At 43.2% G+C, this 25,981-nt stretch overlaps 1 protein-coding gene across 1 annotated transcript in view; it reads left to right on the top strand.

Annotated features, from left to right (window-relative positions):
• The window catches only part of LOC136876034 (uncharacterized), a 29,382-nt gene extending 4,932 nt beyond the window's left edge, over positions 1-24,450 (top strand). The window contains exon 2 of the mRNA XM_067149650.2: positions 22,867-24,450. Within this exon, the coding sequence (XP_067005751.2) occupies positions 22,887-24,122 (1,236 nt within the window). The 5' untranslated portion in view covers positions 22,867-22,886 and the 3' untranslated portion in view covers positions 24,123-24,450. The remainder of the gene's footprint in view (positions 1-22,866) is intronic.
• The last annotated feature ends 1,531 nt before the right edge of the window (positions 24,451-25,981 follow it).

The raw sequence follows: 25,981 nt of genomic DNA, 5'->3' as shown, positions 1-25,981 counted from the left end.
CCTTGCACCACGGCCCCGTAGCAAAGTACATATTTCGTGCGTTGTTAACGCACTAAGGCGCCATCTGTCGGCTGTGTTCAGTGGGCACAGGTTTTGAAACGTGAATTGTGGACTTTTCCTTCTCCCACGTATTTGGAAGATATAACCAAGTTGTCATGACTTCAGAACCACTCTAGACTGACAACCTTTGAGACTGGGAGTGACTCCAGTCTGATATTGCTTTCACAAACTGCTGCCATGCTCCCTCCTAACCGATCACCCTTGGTCAACTGTTATACTTGGCATTAAGTTTGCTAGGTCGCTTCCGTCGGATCAGGTAAACGCGGAAATCTTACGGAATGAAAAACACTGTTTCGATCCACGGGCACGGGCCAGTAGTTTTCTACTATTCCGTGGCGCATGTGCTCAATGCCTAGCAAATTTCAATCCTTAACACATATAGGCAAAGAAAGTTGAAAAAATGTATTTTAGCACAACGTCACGTGACGTGTGAAATAAAAGAGACGTTAGATAACAATAATAACAAAGATTATGTCAGAAATGGCCAACCTTCTCAATAAGTGATGTTAACTTTACATATTTTAGTGGAGGAACTATTTTCGGACTTGACTGGCCATCATCAGCCATAACACAAATCTGTATAAACACATCTAATAACTAAAACAAATGTACAATCATACACAAATAACGTTAGACAGTATTAAAGACATCTGGCCAGCCAATGCCGAAACTAGTTCTTGGACTAAATAATGTACTTTAATGCAAAAATTACGCAATATAGTATTGGAAAGGCAGACCATTTCTCAAATAATCTTTGTTATTATTGTGATCACAATTCAATACGGATAAAAACGCGAAGTTGATTTCTTATGAACACGTTAGATTGCCAATTCAATACTATTTTACTGCAGGGCTCGTCACCTGGATGGTATTTTATAATAGCCCGAGCAGGCGTGAATCTCCCCACTTCATAGGGAACAGTCGCGCGTGCGTGTATGTAAGTCAATGAAATGTCGTATGGCTTTTAGTGCCGGGATATCCCAGGAGGGGCTCGGCTCGCCAGGTGCAGGTCTTTCTATTTGACTCTCGTAGGCGACCTGCGCGTCGTTATGAGGATGAAATGATGATGAAGACAACACATACACCTAGCCCCCGTGTCATTGGAGTTAACCAATATAAGGTTAAAATCCCCGGCCCGGCCGGGAATCAAACCCGGGACCCTCTGAACCGAAGGCCAGTACGCTGGCCGTTCAGCTAACGAGTCGGACTGTCAGTGATTCCGAGAGGTTATAATATACGAAGTCTGATGACACAGGCCAGTCATATTTGAATTCCCCATTTTAGGGATACCAAACACGGTAATGTTTACAAACATTTGGTAGTTTTGAATATATATATATATACAGGGTGTTAGGTGTATACGTGCAGATATTTATTGTAGCAATAGAGAACGATGTGACGAACCACTATATATCAAACTTTTAGTAATCCTCGGAAGTTATTTTCGAGAGCAAAGGGGTACGATGTTTTTAGAATAGGTAGTATGCCTTGTTCTTTTGAATGAATAGCTTTCCTTTGATAACAGGCAAGTCACGCGCCATCCCTGCAAACTGGTTTCTGTTCTGTTTATGTTTAAGAGCAAATCTACTACTGTGACAGCTGAGCGCTCCCTATTCAATGCCACGAGATGTTACGTAATATACTTGCCAAACTGGTTTTATGTTTACGAGCAACTGACCTACGGTAACAGTTGAAGGCTACCAGTCTACAACATGTTACGTTACATTATCGCCAGACTGGTTTGTTGTTGTTAGTATTTAGTTTTCGTCTTAGGGGTTTCAGACAACACTAGTTATCGGTTTCGGACCCTGGAGATGTATTGAATTCTCAGCGTTAATACTGGTTCATTTGCTGTTACGTCCTTTAGGGGATAGGGATATCCTCTGGTGCTGGTCGTCAGCCCTGTGATCTAGTGAGTATGGAAATGACCTGAAAACCTGTGTCGGTGCGCGACCTGTACGAGCGTGTGATATAATTATTGGTTGGGATAGGCACGCCGGGACGTGAAATGCGGTACGATCCCCGTTGTGCATTGCGTAAAGGTAGAAGAAGGAAGACAGTTCCTTACGCCAACGAACAAATGCATGGCATAGGATATCCATATGAGTAGAATCAGAATTGAATTATCGAAGCACATCGAACGTTTTGTTTCAAACGAAAAATGGACATATTATACAACTAAGTAAATTAAACGTACCTACATTTCGTGCTTCCTGCCTGGTTGAGTGGCTAAAACGGTTGAGGTGCCAGCCTTTTGACTCCAACTTCGCATGTTCGAACCTGGCCCCGTGCAGTGGTATTTGAAGGTGCTCAAATACGTCAGCCTCGTGTCGGTATATTTACTGGTACACCGAGCTCGATAGCTGCAGTCGCTTAAGTGCTACCAGTATCCAGTATTCGGGAGATAGTGGGTTCGTACCCCACTGTCGGTAGCCCTGAAGATAGTTTTCCGTGGTTTCCCATTTTCACACGAGGCAAATGCTGGGGCTGTACCTTAATTAAGGCTATGGTTGCTTCCTTCCCACTCCTAACCCTTACCTGCCCCGTCATCGCTATAATACCTATCTGTGTCGGTGCGACGTAAAGCAACTTGTCATTCGAGCCAAGACACCACTGTGGTTCAGAATATCCTCTGGTGCTTAAACATACGTTCACGGAGGTCATCCGAAGTGGTTACCTCAGTTCGGTATACTTTGTTTCTCATGTCCCCCCAGGCATAACAATCCACTGGAATAAGGGCTGGCCAATTGATAGTTCCACATCGTCCTGTCTACCGTTGAGGAAATGTCTGCACCATCGTGTAAAATCCACGTGGTTCGGCGTAGTCGAAGCGACACGTCCTCTGAAAGCTCCAGTAACGTACTGTATCTACTGTACAGGAGCAAGATAACATTAATAAAAAGATGTAACCGACCTCCAACTACACCCATCCTGATATTAATTAGAACCGGTGCTGGAAACTGCCTTGTCCTATTGAATGGGGATATTCCACAGCTCATGAGTGGGATATAGTGGGTTCCAACCCCTCTGTCGGCAGCCCTAAAGGTGGTTTACCGTGGTTTTCCATGTTCACACCAGGCAAATGCTGGGGCTGTAACGTCATGAATGCCACGATCACTTCCTTTCCGATACTAGCCCTTTCCCGTCCCATCGTCACCATAAGGAAAGCTACACCGATCAAATTTATGCAAGTAAGGTGATTGGTACCGGTCTGAGTGTCTGAGACCGTTGAGGTCCTTATCTTCCGACCTCCAACTTGGCAGGTTCAATCTTGGCTCAGTCTGATGATATTTGATGGGGCACACATACGTCAGTCTCGTGTCGTAGAAATACTGGCACGTAAATGAACTCCTGCGATATGAAATTTCGTCACCTCAGCGTCTCAGAAAACGGTATAAATAGTATGTGGGACGTAAAGGAAAATAACGCTAATAAAAAGACGATTGGTCAAAGAGACAGACTTCCCACTGCATCCATCCAGATATTAATTGAGAGCCGGTGCTAGAGGTTGCCTTGGTATACTAAATATTAAACACTCCTTCTATAAAAATTGCCTCATGTGTCACTAATACACTTGACAGAAATTCTGGATTGAGTGCTTGATCAATTAACCAGCGGCAGAAATCCAATCTTAAATCATCACCGAGCTTGATAGTAGCAGTCGCTAAAGTTCGAACAGTATCCAATATTCGGGATGTACTGGCTTCGAATCCCTCTGTCGGCAGCTTTAAAGATGATTTTCCGTGGTTTTTCATGTTCACACCAGGCAAATGCTGGGCTGTACCTTAATTAAGACCACGGTTGCTTCCTTCCCGATCCTAGTCCTTAGTTATATCTGTCGCCATAAAACCTATCTGTGTCGGTGCGACGCACCGATACAGATAGGTCTTATAGGACGATGGGATAGCAAAGGCCTAGGAGTTGGAAGGAGGCGGCCGTGGCCTTAATTAAGGTACAGCCCTAGCATTTGCCTGGTGTGAACATGAAAAACCACGGAAAACCATCTTCTGGGCTGCCGACAGTGGGATTCGAACCCATCATCTCCGGGATGCAAGCTCTCAGCCATGCTTCTCTAACCGCACGGCCAACTCGCACGGTAATAATAATAATAATAATAATAATAATAATAATAATAATAATAATAATATTTTTTGCTGCCGGGCAGAGTGGCTCAGACGGTTGAGGCGCTGGCCTTCTGACCCCAACTTGGCAGGCTCGATCTTGGCTCAGTCCGATGGTATTCGAAGATGCTCAAATAAGTCAGCCTCGTGTCGGTAGATTTACTGGCGCGTAAAAAGAACTCCTGCGATTCTAAATTACAGCACCTCAGCGCCTCCAGAAACAGTAAGAGTAGTTAGTGGGACGTAAAGCAAATAACATTACCGGTATTATTATTATCAGGTCATTAGGAGCTGAAAGGCAGGGAAGAAAATAGTAAAATATGCGTGGTGTAGGAGGAAACAAAATGAAATGTACTTCACCCGTGCCTACATCGCTCGCAGTAGTTTACTACAGGATAGTATGCGTAAGACCAGAACCAGGTCTCTTTGCGATGAGTCAGGTGTATCTCGTATTGTGGTTAGCACTAGAGGACAAAGTGTGACAAACAGGTTTTGTGTATAAACATCAAACATGCACAGCAACAGACACACACACGCAATGTACCCAAACCAGTACAGTGTAGAATGAAGAACTGCCATGCTGTGTTCAAGGTCAATATCTAGCGTTTTAACAAGCACGTCTTCCGTGTGTTGTGTTCAGCTTGCGCCACGTACAAGGCAATCGCGAACTGAAACTCTAGATTTATAATTTTTGTTACCGGTACTTCAATTTTTCTGCTCGGATTTATGAGAATATCGAACTATCGAGACTCGAAATACTACATCGATTGAGAACTGAATTCCCAACTCAATACGCTGCAGAAATGGTGTATCATCTGACATACCAATGTGAAACACGTAGCAATTGTTCAAGTGACCTCCCTGGACTACTCTGCAGGCTTCACTTCTCCGTACCCGGCGAGTTGGCCATGCGGTTAGGAGCGCACAGCTGTGAGCTCGCATCCGGGAGATTGGGGCTTCGAACCCCAATGTCGGCAGCCCTGAAGATGGTTTTCCGTGGTTTCCCAAGTTCACACCAGGCATTGCGGGGGTTGAACCTTCATTAAGGCCACGACCACTTTCTTACCATTCCTAGGCCTTTCTTGTCCGATTGTCGCCATAAGACCTCTCTGTGTTGGTGGGACGTAAAGCAACTAACAAAAGAAAATCACTTCTCCGAATCCAGTCTTCCGTAATATCCACTGGAGATCTGGCGGGCCATTTGATGGGTCCATGTAGTTCTATTCGCCATAGACCAAAGGACTGATCCAAATGATCACGCACTAAGCGGCTTATATCAGGTGGTGGACCATCGTGTAAAAACCACATGTTTCGGCGTAGTCGAAACGGAGCGTCCTCTGAAAGCTCTAATAACGTACCTATGAGGAACTCCAGGTAAGATACCCCTATGAACTGTGCAGGTAAGATGATGATAATAATGTCATTGGCTTTACGTCCCACTAACTACTTTTCACGGTTTTCGGAGACGCGGATTTGCAGGAATTTAGTACCATAGGAGTTCTTCACGTACCAGTAAATCTACTGACACAAGGCTGACGTATTTGAGCACCTTGTCAAGTCTGGACTCAGAAGGCCAGTGCCTCAACCGTCTGAGCCACTCAGCCCGGCAAGATGATTGGTGCAGCACTGCGTAAAGTGCTGGCCTTCTGAACCCAACTTGGGAGGCTTGGTTTTGGCTCAGTCCGGTGGTATTTGAAGGTGCTCAAATACGTCAGTCTCGTGTCTGTAGATTTATTTGCATTAAAAGATACTGCGATAAAAAAATTCTGGCATTTCAGCGTCTCCGAAAACCGTGAAAATTAGTTAGTGGAACGTAAAGATATTATTATTATTATTATTATTATTATTATTATTAGTAGTAGTAGTAGTAGTAGTAGTAATATTATTTTTACGGAAGTTCTAATTAAACGGGTCCATTACAGTCATCATTTTACCTATCGGTACTTGCTGTTCAGTAATAAGCCTTCCGTCCGCCTCTGTGGTGCAGTGGTTAGTGTGATTAGCTGCCACCCCCGAAGCTCGGGTTCGATTTCCAGCTCTGACAAGAAATTTGAAAAGTGGTACGAGGGCTGGAACGGGGTCCACTTAGCCCCGGGAGGTGAAATGAGTAGAGGTGGTCCGATTCCCACCTCAGCCATCCTGAAAGTTGTTTCCCGTAGTTCCCCCCTTCTCCAGGCAAATGCCGGGATGGTACCTAACTTAAGGCCACGGCCGCTTCCTTCCCTCTTCCTTGTCTATCCTTTCCAATCTTCCCATAGCCCCGCAAGGCCCCTGTTCAGCATAGCAGGTGAGGCCGCCTGGGTGAGGTACTGGTCATTCTCCCCAGTTGTATCCCCGATCCAATGTCTCACGCTCCAGGACACTACCCTTGAGGCGGTAGAGGTGGGATCCCTTGCTGAGTCCCATGAAAAACCAACCCTGGAGGGTAAACAGATTAGGAAAAAGAAGAATAAGCCTTCTATTAGAAATGCCCGGCGGCAATTCCACAGTAGGTCTTTTTCCTTCGAGCAATGTTCACGATGGATGCAACTACGGTTTTTGAAATTTGTCTCATTAATAACAATTTCACTGAATACTTATAGCCTTTTCTTTCAGTGTCCACCGTCCTTTCAATGACCTAAAAAGTTTATGAATAAGCATCGACAACCCGCATTGTCTATTGTCAGAAATTCATCGTAGACTGTCGCAATAACAGCACAGAAATGTTGCGCCCATATTTCATTTACTTATTAACCATTTCCTTTCATTTTGTCAGCTTGGATCACTGAGTAATGCCATTGACGTTTAAAAATCGCACACAAATACACAACACTTGATTCGCACGTATGTGCTTGTACGGATCTTCGACGTCACTGTAAGGATTCTGTGTACTTTTCACACAGAGTACCCTACACCGGTTTTCGAGTACAGCAAGTGACCTGGCACGTGAGTCATCCTCTTCTACTTGCCAAGCCTTTAGGGGAAGTGCACAACAACATGTGTTGGCCTGCGATAAGAAACAGGTTCAACAAGCTCTATACTCGGCTACTGTACTTCCGCTACGCGTGGACAGAATGACATCACCGGCGTATCCTGCTACGGCCGTTCAAAACACATTAGGTCCTGAAATATTTGGCTCAGTTATGGGCAAACTAATAGGACAAGGTAAAAAGTACATAGCATATATTATGAGATGTATTTTTCTTAGCCGACTAGCTTAATATCTGCACGTATACACCTAACACCCTGTATATATATATACAGGGTTATTCACCTAACATGTTACACGGAAATAACTTCTAAACCATTAACGATGTCGCCATTCAGTTTTCATATTCGTAAATGGTACCCAGGGACTTATAAAATATCGTGCTACTTAGTAGCATAAAGTGATTAATAACCGATATATTGATACTAACTTCAGATTTTTAAATGGAACGGCACAAATTTATGCAGCTGGCATAGAAGTTCAACTTCTTACAAGTTCAAATATGTAATTATTTTCAAACTCGGACAAGTACTTTTTGAGATATAAATAAGAACAGCATGCGCGGTTTTGCAAGTTGGGCAAGGACATATTGACGCGCAAGCAGGTTCTTGGGTGTGATTCCGGCCACAGGATGGATACCAGGAATGTAAGCATATCGTACACATGTGAAGGGTTCGCAAAGTGTGTATGCCAGGCGAACTCATGACAGGACAGGGAGGGTTGGTGTGTTTAAAGGGAATAAATTAAGTACTTTGGCTTGAAAGGAACATAACGAAAGCTATCATTGTCACTGGTTTTAGTGCACAGTACATACTACTGTATGAGTTGAGAAATGAACATAACCAAAACACCGGAAGAGCTCCTTCTAGAAAAGCGAATTAATAATGTCCGAGGTACGTGATTAAGACATTCGAAGTGGTACAGAGAATAGTGGTTGTCATTTCATTTCCGGGGCTTGAACATCGTGGTCGTGTAGCCCCATTGTAATTCAGGTGGGGAATTGGGATGGAGGCGGCCGTTGTCGTAAGTAAGGAACCATCCCGACATTTCCCTGGAGTAGAGGTGGGAAACCACGGGAACACTTCCAGGATAGCTGAGATGGTTACCGAACACATCTCTTCTCCGTTTTGCCTCACGAGGCGAAGTGTACCCCGTTCCAGCCCTCCAACCAGAATGAAATTGCTCATCAGAGCAGGGAATTGAACCTGGACCACCGCGGCGACAGCTACGAATGCTAGCCGCTACACGTGATTGAGAAACTCGACAGACTGCGGAGAAGAGTGGCTGTTTGTTGTTATTTCATTTCCGGGGATCTGACAGTGTGGTCATGAAGCCCCGTTTGCATGGGTGTGTGTGTAGTACAAAGCGCACCTCGTTTTGTGCTGGGCTATTTCAGGCGAAGGAGCAGTGTTACCAATGCTGGATTATTTGGGTTGGAATAGGTTAGATATTAGGAGACAAACAGCTCGACTTATTATGTGGGATGTTCAGCGCTGATCGTGGTGTGATGGTATCAACACTACCATTTATTTATTTTACACGCATTAATCTCCACGGAGCTCAAGCGCCACTGTAGTAGCGTGCAATCAGGAGAGCGCAGATTCGAGTCCTGCCTCGCCCAACCTGAAAGTGATTTTCATAGCGTCCCTTGTTCAACACCATGCAAATGCCGAATAGGTACCTTTGGTATAGGCCACGGCCGACGTCTTTTCCAAATCCTTCCCATTCCCCTCCGTGAAAAACGACTCTAAACTGAGCGCAACCTATTACACATGGATGTCAAAACAAAACAAAACAAAACAAATTTAATTTCCCTTCCCCGTTGTGTGTTTGCCAGTCATACAATAACGTTGCAAACCCAGGGTATGTTACGGTACATCACATTATGTTTACAGTACATGCCTGGTATCCGTTCTGTGGCTGGAATCAATGCCAGGAAGCAGCTTGCTTGCCAATACGTCCTTGGCCGACTGCACGCCGTCTGATGTGGCACGCAAAAGCCCAAATGTGGTTTTTATTAATATCTCATAAAGTAACTGTCCGATTTTGAAAATACTTACATATTTGAAGTTGTACGCAGTTGACCTTTTAGGACAGCTGTAGGAATTTGTGCTATTCTATTTAAAAATATGGAGTTAGTATCAATATCTCTGTTATTAATCATCCCATGAGACTAAGTAGCACGTTATTTTACGCGCCTCTGGGTACCATTTACGAATATGAAAACATAGTCTCGATATATTTAATTGTTTAGAAGTTATTTCCGTGTAACATATTAGGTGAATAACCCTGTATATACAGTGACTCACATAATTATTCGGACACGTTAGTAATTATAGTCTATGCTACACACTGGCCCTATATTTCAGAGAAGATATCGTACATGCAAACTAGTTTCTGACAGAACCCAGTTTGACAGATTCAACACGGCGTTCAAATGTGTACTTTTAGAAAACAGGAGAGAACCAGTGACCACAGAACCTCAGAACGCAGTTAACGTGCTTCAACAAAATTATTCGGACAAAAGTCAGTTGCCGTGCAGAGGTCGTGTGTAAAAGAGCCACGGACAGAGTGAACGTAAACATTCAGTGTGTTAGAGTGCTGTGTACATTGTAGGTGAAAATGGGCCGCAGAGGAAGAGAGAGCACAATCGAACAGCGGCAGCTAGTAATTTTTCACCATGCTAAAGGTAAAAGTTGTCGTAAAATTGCTGAAATGTTACAAATGAAGAAAAGTACAGTCTCTGATATTATCACAAGATTCCGGGAGGAAGATAGGATTGACATCTACCACATACGGGACGTCCAAGAACTTTTTTCTGTGAGGGAAGAGTGTTATATCATCAGAAAAATTAAAAAGGCACCCAAGTTAAGTGCTCCAAAACTCGCTACGGAGATTGCTGCAGACACCGGAAAGAAAGTGCATCCCTAAACATTACGGAGAGTGCTCGGAAGAAGTAACTTTCACGGCCATATTGCAAGAAGGAAGCCCTTCATAAATCAAGTAAATCGAAGAAAGAGAATGCTGTTTGCCAAAGAGCATGTTAAAGACAATGAGTGGTGGAATGACGTTATATTTGCTGATGAGAGTAAATTTAACATATTTCAATCTGATGGGAGGATAACAGTTTGGCGGCGTCCTAGTACTGAGCTTCAAGAGAAAAATCGGAAAGCAACTGTGAAGCATGGTGGTGGACATGTGATGGTGTGGGGGTGCATGTCGACGAATGGAGTTGGTGAATTGGTTTTTATTGAGGGTAAAATGGACCATTTTCAATACCTTAAAATACTGAGGGACAATATGAAAAAGAGTGCCGAAAAGATGGGGATTGGTGAACATTTTAAGTTTTATCAAGATAACGACCCAAAGCATATGGCCTGGAATGTAAGGATGTGGTTATTGTTTAATTGCGCAAAGGTGCTGCATCCTCCCCCTCAATCACCAGACTTGAATGGGATTGAGAATCTTTGGGACAACCTGGATAAAGAAATAAGGAAAATAACAATCACATCTAGAGAATAACTGAACAATGGACTTCAAGAAGAGTGGCAGAAGGTATCTCCCGATTACATCCAGAAATTTGTGGAGAGTATGCCAAGTCGACTCAGGGAACTAATTATAATTAAAGGAAAGCCCACCAGATACTGACCCTTTAGGACCATAAGTAAAACGGCAAGTGTCCGAATAATTTTGTGCAATATTGGTTTTGATTTTGATTTTATTTTTAATGATTATATTTTCATTGAACGTGTTCATTAGAAGAATGATGGATGTTTAGCTTTTATATTCCATACAGAAACTTGTATCTAATTTATATGAGTGTTTTATTATTACTGACACCATTAATACAAAGGAAACTATAATAAATCATGTCTGTCCGAATAATTATGCGAGTCACTGTATATGTATTTACAATTGGCTTTACGTCGCACCGACACAGATAGGTCTTATGGCGACGATGGGTCAGGAAAAGCCTAAGAGTGGGAAGGAAGTGGCCATGGCCTGAATTAAGGTACAGCCCCAGATTTCGCCTTGTGTGAAAATGGGAAACCACGGAAAACCATCTTCAGGGCTGCCGACAGTGGAGTTCGATGACCCTATCTCCCGGATGCAAACTCACAGCTGCGCACCCCTAACCGAATGGTCAACTCGCCCGGTTTTTTAAATTTTTACACAATATAAATAGTGCCTTACTTGTTTAAGTCTACCACAACGGCACTGTATGTCGAATATAAGATTCTCTATTCAGTGAAATTCAGTGAATTTATTTGAAAAGTCTAAATGCAGCAAATTAAGATATTTTTACATTTTCGACCCCAACATAACTTTGTCCCTAAGTGCCAAAGTGTTACCGATGTGGTATCATCATCTTGGGCTTTGAGAGAGTTTTCTGCACGATGGGCCGGAATTGACTTTAGATGTTCAAATCGCCGTTCTTCAGAACTAATTCCAGCTTCAAAATTTGGGCTCCTTTCTTACCGTGTTATTCCTCTTGGGATTCGGATTACTTTATTATGCTAATATAAGAAGTCAAATGCTCTATCTCTAGGTATCATAACAACCTTCATACGTCATTTGGTTTCGGAGTTATTAATATCAAACCAAATCATTTACCTCAAAATCGTCACTCGTTTAGGTCCTTTCAGGATGAATTTCAGTTCGCGGAACAGAAAATAGTCTGCAAGCGTCTTCGTTGTCTTAGTGTTCATCAAAAATTCACGAATCAACAGCGACACATGGGCAGGCGTGTTGTCATCGTGGAGGCTCTAGGTGTTGTTTCTCTCCTAGTCTGGTCATTTTCTCTTGACATTTCCTCTGAAACATCTCAACTGTTCTACATAGTACCAGCGGTTCACCGTTTGACTTTCAGGATTTCCTGATTGATGCAGAAGTGTACGAGGTGGAAATTCACTATTTAGTCTCCTACGGACATTCTGTAACATTCTAATGGAGTAGAAATTATGTAAAGATTACGTGGAATACCGTGTAGAGGGTAGATGCCTTCATTACGAGAGCCAGGGAACCATCGGCCAGCCCCCAGAAGTACATTTACTTTTACAGCATAATTAAATGTAGCGCGCACCATTTTCCATTGCTCAAGCACGGACTAGCATTTTCATTGGCTGAGATATAATCGGACATGATGTCATTCCCAGCAATCAAGAAAAACGCATTCGGTTACCAAACCGCGCGCAATAAAAACGCAACTAAATGCAACCTGTAAAGGAAACCATGTACCGCATCGATGCCTATGTTTGCACATCCAGGGCAATGTTTGTCATCTTCGGGGCCACACTCTCTTCCAAACGATTTTTCTATGGCCGCGGCGCATACTGCCCGCACATCAAGATAAAATGTAATTTATTAGCTGCAACCTATCTTTACGAACCCAGGCCATTTAGCCTTCAAATTTGATCTGGGGATTGTGCAATCATCTTCTGCCTAGTTCCTAAGCTGGCAGCCTTGTGTACCAAGTGATCACATCGTCCGCGAGAAAGAAACAAATGACAGTGAAATCCCGCTTAGATATCTGCGCTGCAAGCGGTGGCTCATGGTACTAATATTCCGCAGTACATACTTGATCTTTGCGGTGTGCGTTGATACACAGCTCGTAATTACCAGACATCTCGACAAGCAACACATATTGTATTTACACACTTGAAACTAACAGCTGCTGATCGATAACTGATTGTTTGGGAAATGGCTAGATAGGCCTAATTACAAAGGATACCACTTTACAGGGTGACTTTCTGGAAACCGCTAAGACAACAAGGTGTTTTCAAAGTTCGTTCAGTTTTTGAACAAACCTCTCACATTTCATTTCCAAAACGATAAACCTCGCGCTAAATGAAGAACACGTCCCCAACTATCCTGACACGCACGTAAATAATATATACTTTTGAAGAATTTGGAGCGATATTTAGTGTTATTTCGGTTCTGAAATATTAAATTTCTAATTTCGAACTGCCAAATTGAAGTTAAAGGTGTTCGTGACACTAGTGATCATAAGACGCAGGACCTAGAAATAGTACATATAATCTGTATTCAATGAAAAATATCACGCAAGTTATCGGGAAACTAAAATGAAATAGAAGACACCCGTCTCCTAGTTTCGGAAAACTTGAAAGTAGAGAGTATTAGTTCATTGTGACTCAAATTACTTTGATACATGAAGTTCGTTAATATTACTTATTAATGTAATTTGTTCCTACTTCTATATTATACATTAAACTACTGTGAACGAATGGAGTACCCATTGGTAGAAGGGCAATTTATGTTTTAAAACAATGGGTGCAGAGTCAGGAACATTTTCAGTGCAGGCAAAATCATTGACCCCTAGTCAATGACGACATTGTGATGTCAAACCTTACCTACGTGAGCAGGCCTGATCTCACGTAGGTAAGGTTATGACGTCACAATGACGCCTTAACCTACAGTAACTTGCAACCGCGGACGCTAACCTAACCTCATTGGGTTAGGTTAGGGACCGAGGTTTTAGTTTTTTGTGAGGGTGGAGAGGGTCTTCACCTCCCTCCCTGGGGGCTATCTCCCAACCCCCTACAAAAATAGGGGAAGGGTGAGTGAGAGATTGCTCTCTCTCTCTCAGAGGACCACCTCCCGGTCCTCGACCAAAAATATCGCCGGCTTCTTAGCCAGGCATGGACGTCTTCCCTTGCGGTAAGACTGACAGTTATCTCTCTTCTTCTTGAGAAGGTTTCATTCCCCGCCCGACCGGGCGAGTTGGCCGTGCGCGTAGAGGCGCGCGGCTGTGAGCTTGCATCCGGGAGATAGTAGGTTCGAATCCCACTATCGGCAGCCCTGAAGATGGTTTTCCGTGGTTTCCCATTTTCACACCAGGCAAATGCTGGGGCTGTACCTTAATTAAGGCCACGGCCGCTTCCTTCCAACTCCTAGGTCTTTCCTATCCCATCGTCGCCATAAGACCTATCTGTGTCGGTGCGACGTAAAGCCGCTAGCAAAAAAAAAAAAAAAATCCCCGCCCGAATGGCGGGACGGGCCCCGTACAGAGTTACGCTCTCTGTCAGGTCGGGAAAAGTGCAGAGAATAGGGCGGTGTGGTAGTTGAGAAAGATGGGTAATGGGGCTACGGTGTTAGGAATGAAAGAGGATTTGTGAGAGAGAATGCGTAGAAAATGAGTGGGGTTATACAAGAGTGCCAGGGTGTAGTTGACTGGAGGGGAGAGTGGCAGCGATCTGGTTTAACGAAGTGGTGAATAGTCTGAAAAGGGCAGCTTGCAATTGGAGTGGGAAGAAGGAGCAAATGGAGAGGGGAGGTGGGCGAACAGAATATCGATATTGTGGTGGAGGGGCTGGCCGGGTACGACGTCGTGAGGGTCTAGGAGTGTTCGTGGAGGGGAACGGGAGGGTGATGGCTGAAGATGTAGATTACGTTGAGAAGGAGATGGCGGACGTCTGCTTCCGTAGGTAGTTGTAGCTGGACCAAGAATGTAGGTCTAGTGGGATACTTGATTCGAAAAGCTCTGTGTGTCGGAATGCGTGCAGCGTGGGGTTCTCGCAGTATGGTTGAGACAGAGATGGAAGGGTCGACACCTCGGATGACGCAGCTATATATTTCTGGAGAAGACTGAGGTGGTGTAGCTGGTGCGTCTTGAAGTGGCTGACGTTGCAGATGAAGGGGCGGTTCAGGGACATAAGTAAAAAGGAGGACATGATCGGAGAAGGATGAGAAGACGTAGTCGTGGTGAGAAAAGCAGAAAGATGGATGCGACTGGAGGTTGTGGTTGTAGTGAGGGTGGTGGTTGTGATCAATGTGAGAAGAAGGAAAGGATCGTAGATGGGGAGGCCAACTGCCAGTGCGGAATCAGCCTATGTGCTTTCTTGAGGTCGGTGGGAGCTGCAATTAAAGATGAAGAGCCACCCGGCCGAGCAAAAATAGGAGTCGCGGAGATTGGAGATGCCCAATAACAGCGATGTCGATGAAAGACGAGTGATATCTCTGTGCTCTGACGTTTTATAGCATGGTCGTGCGGGTGGGGTGATGTGCGAGGACTAGGGGGAATGAAACCGCGCCTGCGCACTGATAAGAGGGGAGACTACAGCGCAGTCACGCGAGGATTTGGCGAGCGTGTGGTGGGGAGGAGGACACATATCAGCGCACACTTTTGCCGTCTTTGTGAGTTACTACAATCAAATATCGCGCTAGAGAGATAACAGCACACTCTTTGTGTGGACTTGCGTAAGTTACTGTAAGCAAATGACGGAAAGATCGCACAAGAGACATATCACTGCCCACCTATACGGCGACTTTGTGAGTTACTCTAATCAAATGACTATCAGATCCCGCTTGTGTCATAACAGTCCACTCTTGCAGCTAAGAACAAAGCAAGCAGAAGTTGTGCCGCCTAGCAGCTAGTTGGTAAAAATGGCCAACAGATCACACAATAGCATAATATATTATGAAGAGTAATTTTCGAGTCAACTGGCGATTCTGCTGCTTTTAAAAAGAGAACTAGAAGTTCTTCTGTCTACATTTTCATAAAAATAATATGGTGACGACAATTTACATTAATGCTTAAGTTTGCCACATTGAAATGAAAAGGCGTATGGCTTTTAGTGCCGGGAGTGTCCGAGGATATGTTCGGCTCGCCAGGTGAACTTCTTTTGATTTGACACCCGTAGGCGACCTGCGCGTCGTGATGATGAAGATGAAATGACGAAGACGACACACACACAGTCCTCGTGCCAGCGAAATTAACCAATGATGGTTAAAATTCCCGAGCCTACAGGGAATCGAACCCGGGACCCTTGTGGCCAAAGGCTCGCACGCTAACCTTTTAACCATGGGATTATTTATGGCAAACAATATATTTGTCTTTCCCGGTATGATACACTCTCTGTTCAATAGAGGGACGATAGAGAAACTAGCGACGATGTCATTGACACTAACAATAATTACACTGACTGACAGAGCAAATGCAACACCAAGAAAGAGTGGTCAGAACTTTATGCCAATTGCAGGGTAGACTGACGTCACTGAGGTATGCTCATGATGTGAAATGCGCCGCTGTGCTGCGCACGTAGCGAACGATAAATGGGACACGGCGTTGGCGAATGGCCCACTTCGTACCGTGATTTCTCAGCCGACAGTCATTGTAGAACGTGTTGTCGTGTGCCACAGGACACGTGTATAGCTAAGAATGCCAGGCCGCCGTCAACGGAGGCATTTCCAGCAGACAGATGACTTTACGAGGGGTATGGTGATCGGGCTGAGAAGGGCAGGTTGGTCGCTTCGTCAAATCGCAGCCGATACCCATAGGGATGTGCCCACGGTGCAGCGCCTGTGGCGAAGATGGTTGGCGCAGGGACATGTGGCACGTGCGAGGGGTCCAGGCGCAGCCCGAGTGACGTCAGCACGCGAGGATCGGCGCATCCGCCGCCAAGCGGTGGCAGCCCCGCACGCCACGTCAACCGCCATTCTTCAGCATGTGCAAGACACCCTGGCTGTTCCAATATCGACCAGAACAATTTCCCGTCGATTGGTTGAAGGAGGCCTGCTCTCCCGGCGTCCGCTCAGAAGACTACCATTGACTCCACAGCATAGACGTGCACGCCTGGCATGGTGCCGGGCTAGAGCGACTTGGATGAGGGAATGGCGCAACGTCGTGTTCTCCGATGAGTCACGCTTCTGTTCTGTCAGTGATAGTCACCGCAGACGAGTGTGGCGTCGGCGTGGAGAAAGGTCAAATCCGGCAGTAACTGTGGAGCGCCCTACCGCTAGACAACGCGGCATCATGGTTTGGGGCGCTATTGCGTATGATTCCACGTCACCTCTAGTGCGTATTCAAGGCACGTTAAATGCCCACCGCTACGTGCAGCATATGCTGCGGCCGGTGGCACTCCCGTACCTTCAGGGGCTGCCCAATGCTCTGTTTCAGCTGGATAATGCCCGCCCACACACTGCTCGCATCTCCCAACAGGCTCTACGAGGTGTACAGATGCTTCCGTGGCCAGCGTACTCTCCGGATCTCTCACCAATCGAACACGTGTGGGATCTCATTGGACGCCGTTTGCAAACTCTGCCCCAGCCTCGTACGGACGATCAACTGTGGCAAATGGTTGACAGAGAGTGGAGAACCATCCCTCAGGACACCATCCGCACTCTTATTGACTCTGTACCTCGACGTGTTTCTGCGTGCATCGCCGCTCGCGGTGGTCCTACATCCTACTGAGTCGATGCCGTGCGCATTGTGTAACCTGCATATCGGTTTGAAATAAACATCAATTATTCGTCCGTGCCGCCTCTGTTTCTTCCCCAACTTTCATCCCTTTCGAACCACTCCTTCTTGGTGTTGCATTTGCTCTGTCAGTCAGTGTATTATGTTCCAAATTCAAAACTGTGTACTGTTCGAAAATCACTTGTTTGCTAGCGCGGGTTTTAAGTGTGCAGCAGAGGACGTGCTACTCTCTCCACACAGCAGCCTCCTTACCACTAGGTAGCGGAAAATATCGTACCGCTCTTCAGACATTGTCTGAGTGGCTTTCTTGGTGCTGATCAGTTCGTACCTGCGCTCCAAGTCGTTATTACCACGCACTGCTGTGGGTTCTTGTTTTCTCTTGAGACTTCCTAAGACATTTCTTTGAGTGGGCATAAATTTTTATGATTCGGCAAATATATGTTTTGTCCTCTTTACGTCTAGCATGTACAAGAAGTACAAACCTAGGAAAATAACAGGAAACATTATTAAGCAGTATGATGAAGAAACTCAAACTCAAGTACTGTACTGTTTGAGTCAATTAAAACGTGTGTGCTACTGTTTACACTGGTATTTGTAATAATAATAATAATAATAATAATAATAATAATAATAATAATAATAATAATAATAATAATAATAATAATAAAAAGAACAAGAGGAATGTTATTTTCTTTGCATCGTTCTAACTACGTTCACGGTTTTCGGAGACGCCGAGGTGCCGGTATTTAGACCCGCTGGAGTTCTTTTACCTGCCAGTAAATCTACCGACAGGAGGCTAACGTATTTGAGCACCTTCAAATACCAACGGATTGAGCCAGGCTCGAACCTGTGAAATTGGGGTCAGAAGGCCAGGGCTTCAACCATCCGCGCCATTCAGCTCGGCTATCTGTTCGAAGTATCACTACTATTCGAATGGAGGGAATTTCTGCTTGTTAATCTTCACTTAATACCCCAGATAAAATACGACGAGTGACAAGATCCATTATAAGGGAAAACAATTTCTACTTCGTTTTTAAAAACTCGTAATGAAGAGTTCGTTCGGTGCTAATGATTAATCATAGCACTTTTTACTCAGGACGTTTCAGTAGATGTGCCGATGAATTCCAAACTATGTGTTGCTATAAAGCTTTAAAAGTACTTCCTACAGCATCAAAACTTCTTGCTGCCATTCAGGAAAAAATTAACTTTCCATTCAAGGTCAACTCTTTGAGGGGATTGTTTTATGAATTGGGAGTCAAGTGGAAGAGATGTGGTAAAAACATGGAAATATTAATTGAGCGTCCGAATATTGTTAACTGGCTAGCCAAGAATTTAAGGAGAAAAGTATTTATGTATGAGGACTGGGTGGATTATAACCTTACGTTTGGTAAATGTTGGCAGAATGAAAACTTTCCTGGAATAGTAAGCAACAGAAGCTCTTCAAATAGGTTAGTACTCGTCCATGCTGGATCTACAACTGGCTTTATTACTGGAGCATGGTTAATCTACAGAACAGGTGTCGTCACGGATGGTTACAATGGGCAATTGTATATTTGGGAGGTGGCTGACTGAAAGATTGCTTCCTAACATATCCAAATAAATACCCTATCACGTAGTAGTTAAACCAACCTGTCAATATGCTCAATCAATCAATCAATCAATCAATCAATCAATCAATCAATCAATCAATCAATCAATCAATCAATCAATCAATCAATCAATCAATCAATCAATCAATCAATCAATCAATCAATCAATCAATCAATCAATATTGATCTGCATTTAGGGCAGTCGCCCAGGTGGCAGATTCCCTATCTGTTGCTTTCCTAGCTTTCTCTTAAATGATTGCAAAGAAATTGGAAATTTATTGAACATCTCCCTTGTAAGTTATTCCAATCTCCAACTCCCCTTGCCATAAACGAATATTTACCCCAATTTGTCCTCTTGAATTCGAGCTTTATCTCCATATTGTGTTCTTTCCTACTTTTAAAGACACCACTCAGACTTGTACGTCTACTGATGTCATTCCAAGCCATCTCTCCACTGACAGCTCTGAACATACCACTTAGTCGAGCAGCTCGTCTCCTTTCTCCCAACTCTTCCCAGCCCAAACTTTGCAACATTTTTGTAACGCTATTCTTTTGTCGGAAATCACCCAGCGCAAATCGAGCTGCTTTTCTTTAGATATTTTTCCAGTTCTGTCAAATGCTGTCGAATGAAACGTGATGGAATGGCTACAGTAAAAGCAATGTTCAGTTTACTGAACATTTGAACTTATTCGAAAGTTCAAAAGTTATCACTGAAAAAAATGCAGGAAATGACGAGAGATACTGTCTCATCTGAAACACCAGGAGACTGAAAATTATTTGAACGGCAGTTGTTCATCATCTGATTCTGAACTATCGCGACCTCTGGATGACAGTGGCAGCGATTACAATAATTTTCAAGACATAAACTTTTCTTTAGTGGGGGTGAGGGGATGTATCTGTTACTTGCTTTTAAATTTCGCTATTCTTAGGCCATTCTTATTTATGTCCTATTATTGCTCGTAAAAGTTTAAGCTGTTGCAAGTCACAATCATCTTGCAGTCTGCTATATATTGTTTTTAGAAGTGTTTTGAGTGGAATGGAATTATCTTTATCTCAAAAGTAGTAGAAATCTTCTTCTTTCCCTTCTTATACCGCTTTTCCCGCATGTGGATTTGGCCCTGTTTTACGGCCGGATGCCTTTAATGACGCCAACCCTGTATGGAGGGATGTAACCACGATTGGGTGTTTTTATGATGGTTTGTCGTGTAATGCCTTACCAGAATATGAAAAGGAATGTGTTGGGACAATAAAAATCACACACACCCAGTCCTCGAGAAAGAAGAATTAATCACACGCGATTAAAATCCCCGACTCGGCCGAGCATCGAACACGCGACCCTCGGAACCGAATGCCTCAATGCTAGCCATTCAGTCAAGAATTCGGACCTGACAAGTACTAGAAATGACTGAAGTAAACATCACTTTCTGCGAGTCGGATCATACAACTACTTCATTCTAAACCGGGCGAGTTGGCCGTGCGGTTAGGGACGCGCAGCTGTGAGCTTGCATCCGGGTGATAGTGGGTTCGAACCCCACTGTCGGCAGCCCTGCAGATGGTTTTCCGTGGTTTCCCAATTTCACACCAGGAAAATACTTGGGTTGTACTCTAATTAAGGCCACGGCCGCTTCTTTCCCATTCCTAGACCTTTAATATCCCATCGTCGCCATAAGACCTTTCTGCGTCGGTGCGACGTAAAGCAAATAGTAAAAAGAACTTCATTTTAAAATAATCGTAATAAAGAGGTCCGCATTTGTGGTGTAGTGGTTAGTGAGATTAGCTGTCATCCCCGGTGGCCCGGTTTCGATTACCGTCTCTGCCTCAAAAATTTGAAAAGTGGTACGATAACTGGAACGTGGAACGGGGCAGCTGAGTAGAATGGGTTCAATTCCCAACTTAGCCACCCCGGAAGTGGCATTCCGTTGTTTCCCACTTCACATTCTCCACGAGGCCCCTGTTCAGCATACCAAGTGTTCGGATGTCATGATTCAACTCAGCACATTTCACTCAGAATGTTTTAAAAGATGGGCCGATTAATGCCAAAATATGTTTCGCTATAAAACTTTAAAATGTACACATAGAGGTCAGGAGTTCTTAGGGAGTGCAGTTATTGCACGCTGTTGCTCGATGGTTATTTTGAACTGAAGCAGCAGCATCCACATACGTAGTGTAACGGTTAGCACTATTGTCTGCCGTCTTCGAAGGTCTGGGTTCGAGACCCGGTACTATCAGAAGTTTAGGAGTAGCAGGAGGGCATGCAGTTTACTTCTATGTGACCAGGCTACGAAGAAACGCTAAGAACATCTAAAAAAATCCTATGTGCTTTTTGATCTCATAATGTATACAGCGAGAGCTGAAGATGGTGAACTGAACACAGTAGTTCATGGAGACTTTCGAAGCAGCAATAATTTTATTATTAGCTAAGTCATCCTGATAGTTTTTCTACCGGGCGAGTTGGCCGTGCGCGTAGAGGCGCGCGGCTGTGAGCTTGCATCCGGGAGATAGTAGGTTCGAATCCCACTATCGGCAGCCCTGAAGATGGTTTTCCGTGGTTTCCCATTTTCACACCAGGCAAATGCTGGGGCTGTACCTTAATTAAGGCCACGGCCGCTTCCTTCCAACTCCTAGGCCTTTCCTATCCCATCGTCGCCATAAGACCTATCTGTGTCGGTGCGACGTAAAGCCCCTAGCAAAAGATAGTTTTTCTAACAATCAAGATTAAGTTAATAATAATAACGATAGTAATAATCAATGTTCTCAACTACCTGGTGCGGACCATTAGAGTTGACACCATTGTCCTTAAATGAAAACATCATTGACCTAGCTCGAGTTCTGGAATTAGCGCTCTATGTACTCTGGAAGTTAGGATGCAATGTTTTTAGGACGACAGATATCGCTACGCTCCAGTCACACCGGCAAGTGCCGCGTTTTCGGAAGACATATTCCACAGTCAATAATCAAGTCATCGTCATCCCCAATCAATCAATCAATCAATCAATCAATCAATCAATCAATCAATCAATACTGATCTGCATTTAGGGCAGTCGCCCAGGTGACAGATTCCCTATCTGTTGCTTTCCTAGCCTTTTCCGAAATGATTTCAAAGAAATTGGAAATTTATTGAACATCTCCCTTGGTAAGTTATTCCAATCCCTAACTCCCCTTCCTATAAATGAACATTTGCCCCAGTTTGTCCTCTTCAATTCCAACTTTATCTTCATATTGTGATCTTTCCTACTTTTATAAACGCCATTCAAACTTATTCGTCTACTAATGTCATTCCACGCCATCTCTCCGCTGACAGCTCGGAACATACCACTTAGTCGAGCAGCTCTTCTTCTTTCTCTCAATTCTTCCCAACCCAAACAGTACACCGTCTCTTCATTTTGAGCAGTTCGAGAAACTACTGAAAGCTGGTGATCAAGACGTTTATCCCCTACTCTATGATAAACGTCACCATGCTTAAAGAGAAAGTACGTACTGTATTTCAAGTACCATCCTTATAGTACAAGACATTAATAAATATTCTCTAACTGAAATGCAATTATTTGCCTCATGAACAACTCGTTAGTAAAATATCGCACCCTTCATACTATTTGAGAAATTGTAAGCTAAACCATCTCAGGAAATAATATGTTGTTTCTATTAAGATCTCTTCTTAATGTGTCACCTGAAAACTATACCGCATCATGGAATTAAAACTACTGTACAGTACTGTACTGTAATATATAGCCTATATTACATAATCAAATGTCCATAATTCCCTGATAAACATATCATTGTTTCCTTGAGATAAAATCATAGACTAAACCTCTTGAGAATTGAGTCAGTTGTTTATATCAAAGTTTATTCTTACTGAGTCAACTTAGCATGCTTTCTTGTGATCCATATAATTTTGGTGTCTGATAATTTCAGATAGTGTCCCACCCATCAAAATGGCTGAAGAAGTCCAGGATACGAGACCATCACCACCATGTTGGTTAGACAAGAATGTCATCCAGACTGCTCTACGGGAAGGAGATGGAGACCCCACCATTACCGTACTGTCCTGTGACATCACCATGGCCAATGCTGTAGGAGATGGCTACACAAGCGACATGTACCGGGTTGTAGCTAAACTGCAAGACTCGAATGAACGACGTGTGATTGTCAAGTGTCAACCTTTGGGAGGGCAACGGGAAGAAATGATTAAGAACTTAAACGCATTCGAAACTGAAAGAAAAATGTTAATGGAGATCCTGCCATCTATGTGCAAACTTCTAGAAGGAGCCAAGCCTGGTGAATATGAACCGTTTTCTGCGAAGTGTTTGTACTTTGGTGAAGACCCTGTTCAGTTTCTGGTATTAGAGGACTTACGTCATTCAGGGTTTACTCTGGTTGAGATGGCAAAGGGCTTGGACCTAACTCATTGCAAACTTGTTGTCAGAACACTTGCTCGATTCCACGCATCTTCCCTTGCTCTTTTGGAGGCAAATCCCAGTATTTTACAGAATCACCGAAAAACCATATATACTGAGGAATTTCGAAAAGACGTGACTCCATTTTATAACAATTCTATGAAATCCTTAGAGAAGACTGTGTTGCAGTGGCCTGGCTACGAAAAATACGCTGAGAAAATAAAAAATATTCGTAAGAATATTTATGATCGCATAATGGATACAGCGAGAGCTAAATATGGTGAACTGAACACACTAGTTCATGGAGATTGCCATAGCAACAACATGATGTTCAGATATTCTGACACTTGTGTGACAGACATTAGGCTAGTGGACTTCCAAACATGTTATTATTCTTCCCCAACACTTGACCTTCAATATTTCCTACGTGTTTGTCCTAACGAAGAAGTGCGTCGTAGTGGTATAGATGGCTTGATCAAAGAGTACCACTCCACCTTTTCAGACACTCTGGATATATTAAACTGCTCTGCACATAAAATAACCTTGGAGAAATTAAAGAAAGAATTTGACGAGCACTTTATTTTCGGCTTTGCAGTTGTGACCTCTTTTCTTCCCTTAATATTCGTCGATCCGTCACAAAGACAAGATTTAGATGGTATCACGAATCCGAACGATGATCTCACTAATACTGTGGAGAATATCATGGTAGATGGACCCTTCGAAAGAATTATAAAGCAATTTTTGGTGGAGAGTGAAAATTTAGGATTGTTGTAAAATAACTCGTATAGAATACAATTGTACACTTCAATTATTTTGTTCAGATTTTTTTATAACATGCGTTTGTTCATTTACAATTTATATTGAAAAATGTAACCAGACCATTTTTTTGTCCTTAATACTGTACTTTGTACCTTAAAATACCTTAATTATAATATTGGAAGTAAATATCTATTATGTATTTAATTATTCAAGCAGGAAGATTAGCAGATTTTTTCACAATTTCCGGGGACTAGTATGAACATATGTAGGCCTAATATCTGATTTTTTATTGTGTTAAATGTTAGTTTGCCATTCAGTTACAATAAATAAATGAATAACTTCACATACATGTTTAAAGGATGAATATTCTAATGGTACTTACTACTTATTTACTCACTTCATGTTACCACTTCCATGACTCAAAGCACTGTTGTACTCATTTGTTCCCACGTGTTCTACATCAAAGGTTTTCCGGTTGTTCCCGATACTAAACGGAGTTTCGCATTAAGAACAAACTGCTGCAATTTCATTTACATCTTGACAGGGGAAAATGGCATTCATTGAATATGAATCACTTTAAACACTTTAGTTTTTCAGACATTTCCAAACAGTATAAACTATTCTAGTAATATTTAATAACACGATGCAAGGGTGCCGTGTGCTTACAGACATCACAATCTGCTTCAAACTAAGGGGAAGTTACACGCTACAGAAATTTCATGACCCAGCGCTTTCTTGGCTTACGCGACCTGAAGTATATGTGGAGAATTGTTGAGCATAAAAAGCAGTACAAAAATGTTGCGACGGTACCGGTGTATTACCTATCTAGCGAGGCTGTTACTCGGTTTGAGTCACGTTTTTCTGAGCTTGCATTCAGGAGAACATATTATGTTGGACTCCCTTTGTCAGCACCCCTGAAGATGGTTTTCAGTGGTTCTAATTTTCATGCCGGGCAAATTTGCTTTTTTCCCAGTCCTAATGCTGACCTATCTCATCGTCGCCATAAGACCTGTTTAAATCGGCGCAATGTGAAATCGATAGCGAAAATTTACCTGTACAGTCAACTCAAGATAAAGTGAACTCGGTTAAAATGAGCATTCGGTTATAGTTAACCTAAACGTCTTGTCCCGATTCACATACGTTATAATACATACTTAAAATCGCCTCTGTTATAATGAAACATAATTTTTTTAAAGAAAACTTATACAGTACGTTACATTCTAAAATAATATATATTTTTCTGGATGCTCTTGGTTTTCAGGAGAAAAACGTTCCCGTCTTCCTTCTTTTACTAAAATTAAGAACAGATGGAGCTCCTGAAGGCGAGGCGAGAGAATCGCCCTACTAATCTCGGAGTAAACGACATCTCTTTGGAAAAAGGCAAACCTCTGTCACTCATATCATCAATTCTGCCCTTGTCAATGTCAGTGGACTGACCATACTGGACACATCTGGGTCACTGTGTAGGGAAGAAGGATAGCCGTTCAATGAACGCTTCTGTCTGTATCTTCCTCCTTTGACTTCTAAACAGATTTTAATTAAAACAGTGTTCAGTAAACAGCTGCGAATAACAGATTCTCAATAACCATGAGTACAGTGTGTGAAAATGATTCTTTCCGTATTGAACAACGTACAGTACGTCGTTAATAGAATTGTTTCGACAGCAATAAACTTCTTGATTCTATAGTTATTTTAAGGTCATTTCTTGGATCGCTTCTTCCCTTCATTCTTCCCGGAAGAAGATTTTTGGTTATAATGAACTTTGGATATAGTAAACCAAATATCTGAGTCGGCAGGGGTTCATTAGAGCCGGGGTTGACGATATAAAGGTAGCTCAACAACCGTTTATATTTTATACTAGCTGCAGGCAACCC

This window comes from Anabrus simplex, chromosome 1 (assembly GCF_040414725.1).
Source record: "Anabrus simplex isolate iqAnaSimp1 chromosome 1, ASM4041472v1, whole genome shotgun sequence".
NCBI lineage: Eukaryota > Metazoa > Arthropoda > Insecta > Orthoptera > Tettigoniidae > Anabrus > Anabrus simplex.
Note: the sequence above shows the minus strand (reverse complement) of the source record. Positions and strands in the feature narration are given on the sequence as shown.